Source organism: Cupressus sempervirens, chromosome 2, assembly GCF_028749045.1.
Source record: "Cupressus sempervirens isolate cs-2001-9-10 chromosome 2, ASM2874904v1, whole genome shotgun sequence".
Lineage (NCBI taxonomy): Eukaryota > Viridiplantae > Streptophyta > Pinopsida > Cupressales > Cupressaceae > Cupressus > Cupressus sempervirens.
This window is the reverse complement of record NC_143119.1, coordinates 777,640,328-777,652,770: the sequence shown is the minus strand read 5'-3', so window position 1 is coordinate 777,652,770 and position 12,443 is coordinate 777,640,328. Positions and strand designations below refer to the sequence as shown.

Here is a 12,443-nt window from a genome sequence, read left to right as displayed (position 1 = left end):
AGTTTCACTTTGGAGAAGTGGAGAATAAGGATGGAATACTTCAAGACTACCATTTCATGAGACTTGGAAAAACTCTTGGAGAATAAACTGAAACGTAAATACCTCTAAGTTTTCATAAAGGGTAGGAAAAACTAAGAGGATCAAGCTCTAAGAAGGAAGGTAGTTGAAGAATTCTACTTCGTAGGTAAAAGCTTTATACAAGATCGTAGCCTCGTAGGAGAGTAGGAAAGTCAAATGGGCTTGTTGTCTAACAAATGGAACCTCGCCACATGTAGCAGCAGGAAATCATTCTTAGTTGAATGATATCTTATTAGGCATAAGTGATCTTAGTCAATAAAAATTGGTTATTATCTGGTTCCGTCAAGAGGTCCCTCTCCAAGAAATTTCCTACTTAGAACTTATGGTGGGTTTTCCAAGGAACTTCACTCATTGGAAGTTAAGCCACAATATAGCCGGTTTGCTAGTTTAATGGGAGGTAAGGGAAGAACAATATTGCTGCTAGGATCGATAGATTTCAGGCTGCTTCTCTATGGCTCAATCTAGATTTTGTATTGTTCTCAAGGTCTTTTGCTGAATGGGATCAAACCACAGTAGTTGTCTTTCACAGGCAGACCCACTTGTATGCATGCATGCATATCGACAAGTTGCATGCTTCTAGAGGTGCATGCCCTATTCATGCACATGGATAAATTGCATGCCTCTTGAGGAAATGCAAGCCCTTTCAAATTACTACATGGAAGATATCAAAAAACTTTTAAGAAATTTTCTTTGCCTATAACATGCATTGTACAATCGTAATTCTTGCATGTGCCTATACAGAGATATTTTAGAATGCAGTCACCCTCTCCCCATATTTGACTTTTATCACATTACAATGAAATTTTGAAAATTTATTTCCTCTTTTGACCATAATATTTTTTTTTATCAAACATAAATACATTGTAATGTATTTCACTCCATACCAACTGTACAAACATTCAAAGCACTTGGTGAATATCAGTACATAGCTGAATAGAAAATACCATCTGACTCAGCAGCTTTGGAACTGTACAAATATTTTTTACAAAGAATTCAGAAAATTGTAATCTTTGTCGAAGTAAGAGAAAAATATAAAAATGAGAAGTCAAGAGGTAACCTTACGAAACGTAAATGATACCCTCCTCAAACTTCTAGAGATCCTTTCTCCATTAACAATATCCACCTACAGAATATCACTCATAAGCTTCCATCAAAATAAACTTGTAGCAAAAGACTAATAAAATATTAAAACAACCATAGGGTTTGGAATTACAAAAATTCAATTTGACATACTGGATTTCGCATCTTCAGCTATTACATACTAACTTTAAAAAACACAAACATAACTGCAACTGAAAGACAAATTTATAGCATCACCATCTAAGTTCATAGAAATTGTAGATGTCAAAAGAAAACCACATGAAAGGATTGCTAAAATTATATGAGTTGTTATGCCAATTTACCACGTTAATATAATATGTAAAACAGAACTCATGAACAAAACACGAGTATAACTTTTAAAACTCTAATATTACTCAAAACTAGCAGTACGAAAAAAGCATTTCACATATTGATATTCCCAGCTTGAGTTGGAACTGGAAACAACAAATAATTATGAAAAGATATAATGGCAATCTAAAAAGTGAATTTATGGCATTGCCATCTGAGCTTGTAGATATCCTAAACAAACTAAATGAAAGACAGCTAAAATCATAGCTGTTGACATACAAACTAAGCAACTCTGATCTCATGTTGAGATATACAATCAAGCAATGAAATAAGGGACAAGAAGGCAAAATAACCGACAGAAGCCCTTACTCTTTCCAAAAATCTGTGAAGCATCTTAACAGAAAAACATGTGCGTACATGTGATCAACTATCATGTAACTGTTTCTATTCTAATTGTTCAATTTTTTACTAACTTCTGCATTTGATCAGCAATATTTAAATAAGCACATTATTACATCATCTGTTCTTTGGAAACTTACAGAATAATCATAAATCATGTTATCTGGATTTCAAAATTACTTAAAGAAGTCTCATTGCATAAAAGTTCAAAACCCAATGCTGACTTATAACATTAACATTCTCACCTTGAATATTTCAGTTCATTGTAACTCATTTCTTCTGTATAGAATTATTTAATCTTTTTTAAATGAAGTAAACCAACCTGAAGCAGTATGTAATATATATTCCTTGATCATATCTGTAGCGTAAGTAAAGCTTTTAACACTTTGAAAGGATAATGGTCTTTATTCTATTACTGTTGTTTGCCTCAGTAGAAAATCTTAAGAAAACTCATGTTCAGAAACTTAACTACCTTTTTGACACTCTTACTTCCATTTGCCTTCAACAATCTTCGTATGATTTTTCTTCACAGACAACAGCACAGCAAGAACATTTTCTCTTCCTGTTAAAATGGTAGCTTCAGTCAAATTGGAATAATTTTGTGTGTGTGTATATGTATGTATGTATGTATGTATGTATGTATCAAAGATATATATTGAATGAGTTTCCATCTTAAAGTTCATGATATACTTCTGCCCTTGTGTGATCGGGCTCCTCACATAACAAACAAATTATTAACATTGGCTTTGTTTGGAACAGTCGCAATTATCATCTTGGTCGGTGGCAGTCTGTTTGACTATTTCAAAGTCCACGTAGGGACATGACCCTACATGGTACTCCCTCCGTGGACATGACTTTACCATTCTTATAAATAAGACTTTGAGTCCACTGAATGAGAACATCACACAATACAAATCGTACTTAGTATCATCAGCAACCAGTCATTTTCCTCTGTGATCAACACATCAGATCTTCAGATTTATATTGCAGTCTAAATCAAGACGGAATTACATAAGGATAAATATTGATAAATTGAACACAAATTCAAACAGTTATATTGAATAGCAGAAATTTTATTACATCACAGTCACTCTATCAGAGATCCTGTTCATGAACATGGTATCAGAGCCTAACTGATACGGCAAAGATTATTCAGTTATTATTCAGATTTCTATATCATATATCTCTCATTCAATGTCTAAATTACAATCATGGTTAACCATGTAAGACTGGAAGATAGACTTGAAGGTGCTTCAAATTTTGTTTCAAGGAAAATTCGAATTATGATTATTTTACAAGAACTTGAATTAGAAGGGTATGTGGAAGAAGATAAGAAAATGCCTGAAAATTTTAAATGATCCAGACAAATCAACTTAGAAAAGGCATAATAATAAAGCCATGAAGATTATTATAGATTCCTGTTAAAGATAACATACTACCATCCATATCAAATCTCAAAACTACCTATAAAATGTTCATGACTATTAAAAACACATTTGAAATAAATAACACCAGCAGATTGCTCACCTTAAAACCACTGTTTTATATCAACATGAACAATGGAGAGACTATTACGTCTTATTTCCTAAGAATTGAAGAATTAAAAGGCCAACCTGCAACCATCGAAAATCAGGTGGATGACAAAGAACTATCTCTAATAGCCCTTAAAGGGTTACCCATGTCCTGGGAAACCTTTATCCGTGGAATGCACTCTAGACTAGAATTGCCGAAATTCGATCAACTTAAGAATGATTGTACACAAGAAGAGTCAAGACTGATTTCAAGAGGTATTAGTTTAAATCAAGAGGTAGAAATTCAAGCCCTTCAAACAAATACAAATAATAAAGGGAAGAAGGGTCAATTCAAAAGGAAAAGAGGAAAAGGAAATCAAACATACAAGAAAGAGACTGATCTAGAGTACAATGCTTTAAATGTGACAAATTTGGTCACACTCACAAAGTCTGCCCGGAAAGGAAAAAAATTCAAGCTGCTCCAGCAGAAGGATGAAAAATTAGCATTTTATTTAACTCTATCAAGTGAACTAAACACCAAAGAAAATACATGGATAATAGACAGTGAAGCATCTCGTCATATAACGGGATTCAAAGACAAATTAAAAACTTTTGAAGGTTACTCCACTGAAGAAGTTATAATAGGGGATAACTCTACATATCCACTAAAGGGAATTGGAACATGGTCAATACAACTGAAAACAAGAGTCACTCTTCAGCTAAAGAATGCATTATTTGTACCTAGCATCAAAAGAAATATGGTTTCAATCTCTGTTCTTGCAGATCAAGGGTATTGTATCACATTTCAAGAAGATAAAGTTCTATCTTGGCCCAAAGAACTCCAGTATTAAGAACGCAATCACCATTGGTCTTAGAGATGGAAGCTTATACAAACTTTGTAACCATCAAAACCTAGCCTTAAACCATGAAGTTTCAAATTCAAATGAAATCTAGCAAGACTTGGCTATCTTCATTTCCGTGCTCTACCATCTATAGAAAAGATTGTAATAGGCTTACCTAGTTTAAAATCTAATCATATTGGAACATGCAAGGAATATGCATTAGGAAAAAAATACCAAAGGATCGTTTCCCAAAAGTGAACATAAATCCAAAACCATACTTGAACTTATTCACACCGACCTATGCGGTCTTGTGTCAGTCCCTCAATTCAATGAGTCCCTGTATTATGTAATTTTTATAGATGATTTCTCTAGGAAAACTTGGATTTACTTCCTAAAACTTAAGGAATCAACTTAAGTGTTATCCAAATTCAAAGAGTTTAAGGCACTAGTTGAAAATTGAAGGGGGAAGAAAATCAAAACACTAAGATATGACAATGGGAGTTGATACATTTCTGAAAACTTTAAAGAATTATGCACCTCTGTTGGGAGTCTGGGACTAAGAGGGAGTTTCCAGTACCTTATAATGCTCAACGGAATGGAGTGGTAGAAAGGAAAAACAGATCCATCATAGAATTTGCCAAAGTCATGATGCATGACAAAGATTTTCACATCTCATTCTAGGCTAAAGCCTCTAATAGCACAGTTTACATTCAAAATAGATGTCCTGATTCAATCTTAGAGAACATAACCCCTGAAGAAGTATTTACAGAAAATAAGCCAGATTTAAGTCACCTAAGAATTTTTGGATGTCTCGCATATATTCATATTTTGAAAGAAAAGAGAACCAAACTAGAACCATCTGGGAAGAAAGGCATATTTATAGAGTATAGTGAATCCTCCAGAGGTTACAAGGTTTACGTTCTTGGACAAAGTACTATTGAAATCAAAAGAGATGTAAAATTTAAAGAAGACACTGCCTATAACCTTTCTAAGAACATTGACGAATCAAACATAGAATCAACTACTAAATTAGATGAGAATCCCATAGTTGAGAATCAAAGGGAGAGTGGTTCAGAAGATCATGCACTTTCTTATTCTACAACAGAAAATGCTAAAAACCCTAACAATAAGAAGAGGCCACTTCGGGCAAGAAAGATGATAGAAGAAAATCAAGTAGAACCTGATGAAGTATTCAGAGAAAGCAAGAGAGAACGAGACGCCATTCATGCTATGTTGCCCTAGTACCCGAAATAATCAAATCAAAACCATCAAGTGTTGAAGAAGTATTATCATGTCAACCCTCGAAAGATGCAATGATTGAAAAATATCAATCTATGTTGAAAAATGATGTATGGGACGTCATACTTAAACCTAAGGATAAATTTGTTGTCTCCTCCAAATGGTCATACAAAATCAAACATGCTCCGGATGATAGTATTGAAAAATACAAAGCCAGATTTGTAGCTCAACGATTTTCTCAAAAAGCTAGAATTGATTATGAAGAGACATTTGCTCCAGATGCTCAATACACCTCTGTCAAAACCATCATAGCCATTGCAGCACCTAAAGGATGGAAGATGCATCAAATGGATGTTAATACTGCTTTTCTAAATGGTGTTATCAAAGAAGTGTATATAGAACAACCAAAAGGATTTGTCACCCACGACAAAAATTCCTATGTGTGCAAATTGAAAAAGGCACTCTATGGCCTTAAACAAGCCACTAGGGCATATGGTACAAAAGGATAGACAATTATCTCACTAAATAAGGATACTCCAAAAATAAGTTGATCCTAATATATATTTAAAAATATCTAATGGTGATATGATTATTCTTGTTTTATATGTCGATGACTTACTAATAACTGGTGAAGACCATCTTATAATAAAATGCAAACAGGATCTGGCTATTGAATTCAACATGAATATCTTGGACTCATACACTACTTCTTGGATCTAGAAGTATGGCAAAAAGAAAACTACATTTTCTTGAACCAGGGAAAATACATTGTCGATATCGTGATCAAATTTGGAATGATAGACTGCAAGCCCTCAACCACACCAATGGAAACAAATCTTCACAAGCTTAAAAATGAAGGAATTCAATCAAAACCTACTGATCCTACTTACCACCAATAGATAATCGGATCTCTAATGTATTTGGTGAATACTCATCCTGATATTTGTTACACAACCAATACCCTGAGTAAATTCATGTGCGAACCTAAGAAGATTCATCTGATGGCAACTAAGCACATATTACAATAGTTGCATGGTATAATTGGACTTGGTCTGAAATATCAAGTTGAGATTCAACTTCATGCATACTCAAATTCTGACTAGGTCGGCAGCTCCATTGACTGAAAAGCACTACAAGATGTTGTTTCAATCTTGGCTCAGCTATGATATCTTGGTTTAGCAGAAAGTAGCCATCAGTTGCCCTAAGTTCCATAGAAGCAAAATATATAGTTGCATCCATGGGAGCCAGAGAAGCAATATGGTTAAGGAAGTTGCTAGTTGGATTGTTTGCAAGCCACTAAAACCTACAGTAATGCATTGTGACAATCAAAGCTACATTAAGTTGTCAGTAAATCCAGTTTTTCATAATCAATCCAAGCATATTGAAATTCCTTATCATTATGTCCGAGATATGGTGGACAAAGATGTTCTTAAGCTAGAATACATCAGCATTAATGAACAAAATGCCGATATATTCACAAAACCTCTCTCTAAAGCCTAAATTGGAGCACTTCAAAGGAAAACTTGGGATGATTCAAATATGATTGTAACTCCTAAATATGAATCTCAATTTTAATTGTTGTAATATATATTTGTACATTCATTTAATCTTATGATTAAGGAGTTACTATCTTATATATGTGTAATATGTCATGAAAGGTGATGCTCTTTCATCGATATATATATTTGGAAGGTAACTATTGTAAGGTGATGATCTTATCAATAGTCTGACCTTTTGTTATGACAGACTTCATTAAATTGTTGTCCCAGTGTCCCAAAAGTCGTGACAACAAATGTATAATGATCAGACTTCATTAAGTTGTTGTCCTGGAGATCATGATACTTGTCATAATAGAGATTGTGACATTGTGATTTCTTGTTATCTAATAGACTACATAAAGTTGTTGTCCCGAAGTGTCGGATATCAAATAACTTATTCTCTTGATAAACATCACAATATGATGTCAATGCACATATCAAGTGAATATTACTATTGTGAGAAAACAATTGATGATCCAATCCTCCCTCACTAAGACGGAGTGTTAAAATGGTAGCTTCAGTCGAATTGGAATAATTTGGTATATCAAGAACAATGATTTTATATATATATATATCAAATTAGTTTCCATCTTAAAGTTTGTGATATACTTCTGCCCTTGTGTGATCAGGCTCCTCGCATAACAAACAGATTATTAACATTGGCTTTGTTTCGAACAGTTGCAATTATCAACTTGGTCGGTGGCAGTCTGTTTGACTATTTCAAAGTCCACGTAGGGATACCACATAGAGTTGTGTCCCTCCGTGGACATGCCTTTACCCTTCTTATAAATAAGACTTTTGAGTCCACTGAATGAGAACATCACACAATATAAATTGTGCTTAGTATCATCAGCAACTCAATCATTTTCCTCTGTGATCAATGCATCAGATATTCAGATTTATATTGCAGTCTAAATCAAGACAGAATTGCATAAGGATAAATATTGATAAATTGAACACAAATTCAAACATTTATATTGAATAGCAGAAATTTTATTATATCACAGTCACTCTATCAGAGATCCTGTTCATTAAAACTTCCTTCATATGTTTTTCATCAAAATTAGCATCTCAACCCATTCGTAATTTTGTGTGTAACTCTTTTCTATAACAAAGAGTTTATATGCTTTGAACTCTTCATTATGCTGGCCTTAGCTGTATTTGATCCATATAAAGTGGTCTACGCATTTAATAAGATAATAAAATAATTAAAATGGAACAAAATTGTTATCTATATACATTAGAATGAACTCAGAGCTTCTTGTGATAACTGGCATGTCTTAATATAATAATACCATGGTACCTACATGTAGTTGTACACATATATACATATATATGTATATATACATAAATTCAAAAGAGACATACATGAACGTATACACCCACTTAAAATAAGACGTATGCACAAGATACGTATGCTTAGAATATCACTCATATGTGTGTGTATAAGTAAGTATGTATGTATGTATGTATGTATGTATGTACGTACGTATCTATATATATATATGCACATACAAGTATAGGTAGATATAGAATGGTATATTAACACATTGAGAGTAAAGTTATTATTTCCAACCTTTGGCAATGTTTTAATATTATTCCATGTCATGGGCCCTCTTTATTCCCAGTGGCCTATTTGATATTTTTTTCTTTTTTGAAATAACCACATGTGTAATCAGTCTTTTAGAGGCTCTTGAACATAACTCATCTTTAGCACCCTTTCTTCATCTAGCTGGAGCAGCGAGCCAAACTCTATATTTGCGATTTCATTCTTACCAGCAACATTCCACACATCAGTATTTTAAGTATCAGTTGCTATCTGCATTTCCATATTGTCATCTCTGAGATTTTATTCATACTGTCATATTGAGAATTACATTCATATTGCCCTTGAGCCCATTTGAGTATTGCATATAAACTGTCATTGATCATTTTGAGTATAATTCATTTTTCCCGTGGTTCATAACTAGGTTTGCAATCCTCTTGCTGATATACCTACCAATGTTTTCCATTCATATCGCTATTGCTTCACTTTAAGATTGCTCCCATATCACTTGAGGTTGATGCACTATAGTCAAGGAGTCGTACAAGCATTTCTAGCAATCGAAAGTGATCACACTTGCTAGCACTAGTAGACAAGGTCATGCCTTCTTCTGAACAATTATGTTCTTAAATTATGTTTATTGATTATGAGTGTCATGTTCCCATTTTGGAGGCAATTTGATTTAATTAATTTAATTAATTAGGTTATCCAAAATAATGAATATTTTATGAGGATGACTAATTAATTATTTTAATTAAATAAATAAGTGGTATTAAGTTAATTATTTATAAAGTTATCAAATAAATAAATATTAAAAGGTAACTTTATACTTAATTAATTTAATAAAGTGACTTGAATTATAAAATATTTTTTATAAAGTCACTAATAGATAAAATAAAATAATGTTCTAGAAGTTTCTGGAGAAAGTGGAGAAAAAGAATAAATAGGCACCCCGGGCTTCATTCTAATCATCCAGTTGTTTATTTCTCTCTTGACATCAAATTGTGATTTAGTCACATAGTCTATTCTGGAGCCAAGTGATTTCAGATAGTCAATTGATCTTTGGGAACGAAAACTCCCTTAGATTAGCATAACTGAGGAAGTGAAATATCTTCTAAAGGGTTGCACAATTGGAGGTGATACTTCAGTCACTTCAGCTAGGGCATCATTGGGCCTAAGGCCATTTTCAGCATTTCAGCATTATTGGAGGTCATTTCTAGCAGGTCTGAAATTATAGGAAGCCATTTTAAAGCAGACCCGAAAAAAGCAGGCCGAAAAAGCAGACCCGAAAAAAGCAGTCCGAAAAAAACAACTCCAAAAAAAGCAATCCGAAAAAGCAGTTCGAAAAAGCAAAAACGAAAAAAAAGCAAATCCGGATAAAGCAAGTGGAAAAAGAAGATCGGAAAAAAGCAAAGCAGAAGGGGCAACTTTATTACAGCCATCTACAATCAGGTTCTTCACTTCTCATTTGGCATATTTTCTGAGAAAACTAGGTTTTCAGCTGAGTACAAAATATAGCTTCAGCACTTCACTATTTCCATATTGTACTTGTCTTTGTTTGCCATTTGGTATTATTGGTATCAAAGGAAGGCTAGGATTTTGCAATTAAAGAGCATTGTAATTTTTAGACTATCTATATTGTAAACCTAGAGTTGATGATCAGCTTATTAGTTTGCATTCCAATTGTTTGACAAAATATCAATTGGCTGTAAGTTCTCTTTTTGGCATAAATAATGTTATAATTTTGCATACTAAGTGTTTATATTAATGCCACTTGGTTGTAAGTGCATTAATGCCATCTTAGGTTGCATCCAAAGTATTTGTCTTAATTACTAGTTGTTGTAGCTACATATTGCAAGTAGTTTAAGTCACATATTTGTATTGAATATTGTCAAAATTAGTCGCACATTCATGTGAGGTCATTGTTTAGACAATCTGGAGTCTTTTTGTAAGCATTCTCTTTGATGCAAATCGAAACAAGAGTCATTGCAGCAATCTAAAAAGTTATATCAGTCATATGACCCCTTGTATGCAAAGTGTTTGACAAAATTCTTCAAGCCTTCAATCAGCATTTTAAGGTCGGAATTGAGCAGGATTATTAAAGTGGTATCAGAGCTTGCTTGCAAAGTGTTTGACGAAATGTCAAACAACTGAAGTATAAAGATTTTTGGTGTTTGAAGGAGTTATAACCTATTGAGGTTATTACAGTGGTATCAGAGCGGTTTCCTGCCAGCCTGATTGGGTTGTTTCAGATTGAATTCAAATTATCAGTATGGCTTTAACAGGAGACAAGGATTTGGAAGAAAGAATGCACAATGTAAAGAAGAAATTAAATTGTCCATTTCAGCAAATAGAGGACCTTCTAAGAACTTTGGAGGAGTTGGAAACTTATTTAGGCAAGTTTGATCAGTCAAGACCCGATGCTATGCAAACAACTTTATCTCCAGCATTTGGTTCGTTGGTTAAGCCCCGATTATTGAGACATCATGATGAGGTAATAAGACTTACAGCTCTCTCTTGCATTAGTGAAATCATGAGGATAATAGCTGGCCTTGATTCTTATGACGATCAAATTATGAGAGAGATATTTCATGCCATGGTAAAAAGCTTCGAAAAGTTGGACAACATCCGGGACCCTTATTTCACACAAAGGGCAAGATTACTTGAAGTATTTGCGAGGTGTAGATTTGAAAATATTATGCTAGCAATAGGTTGTATTGGTGACATTCACAGGATGTTTAATACATTTTGGAATATTATGGACGAGTTCCATCCCAGCAGGGTATTGGCATCAATGCACTCCATTATGTTCACAATCCTGTTTGAGGAGAAGGATGAAATTTCTAAACTTTTGGGAAAAGACTTATGGTATGTTTCGACAAAAGAGAGGAATTTGTCACCTATGGCACGTACGTGGTTAAAGAGCCTGATTGATAGGCCTAAGGATCGTACCTTCCCTATGACAAGCAGAAACTTGTATGAGGAGTTTAACAGACATGCAGATTCGATACAGGGAGACATTAGCACATCTTCAGGTAATGGTTTATTTGCATCAGCTTCACAGGCAGAAGGGGTTACAGATGTTGTGCAGGTTGAGCCAGTTGCATCAGAAGGTGATATCACAAGCACACCAGATTGCATGATTGACACAGATAGTGATTACAGTACAATTGGGCTGGATGAAGTTACAGCAGTTGAGGATACTATCACGTTTGAGGATAGTACAGTTGATCAAAAAGTGAGCATTCAAGACTTTGCAGAAAATGAGTATCAGGCACAATTGGATGCTTCTTCACATGAGATAGAGGCTAGTAGCTCTTCACTTGGTTTGACAAGCCAGCTGAAGACAAGGGACAAGGATATTGTCGCGGCTTTATCTCATCATGACAGGATGCATGGATTGATTGAAAATCACATTTGGATGATTCAACTGTAGGAGAGACAGAAAGAAGTCACGACAGTTTCTTCTTGTGTTGACTTACTGGCGATTAGGGAAGGAATGGGAACGATGAAGTTGAGTTATTTACATCTTCTATCAGATCGTGACCATCCTCTTAGCTTTCTCGGAGACTATTCAGATGCCTTGAGGAGGAAGGAGGAGGAAGTTGACTGGCTTTCTCGCGAGCTTGAGGACACTCGAGCTTCTTTGGTGAATACTCCATTGGCATTACAGGACTGGGAGAGACATGGGGATAAGCATGGCATGGAGTTGAGTTTAGTTTCATCTTGCACTCCTGATACTCAGCTTTCTGCGGCACGTAAATCATATGTGGTCGTTGATAATGTTGTGAATTCATCTTGCATTCACATCCAGGATATAGGGACAATGTCAAACAGGTATGGGGAGTTAGTTGGTATTGGTCATATTACTCAGCTGAGGAGTTTGCTTGAGTTACCAGCTGAT

The 12,443-nt window shown here is 34.4% G+C and overlaps 1 protein-coding gene across 3 annotated transcripts in view; it reads right to left on the bottom strand.

Annotated features, from left to right (window-relative positions):
* TRM9 (RNA-binding (RRM/RBD/RNP motifs) family protein) overlaps positions 1 to 12,443 on the bottom strand; it is a 121,894-nt gene that overhangs the window by 19,956 nt on the left and 89,495 nt on the right. For all 3 annotated transcript variants that reach the window (XM_089815572.1, XM_089815570.1, XM_089815571.1), the window contains one exon: positions 1,136 to 1,201. In XM_089815572.1, the coding sequence (XP_089671698.1) occupies positions 1,136 to 1,201 (66 nt within the window). The remainder of the gene's footprint in view (positions 1 to 1,135; positions 1,202 to 12,443) is intronic.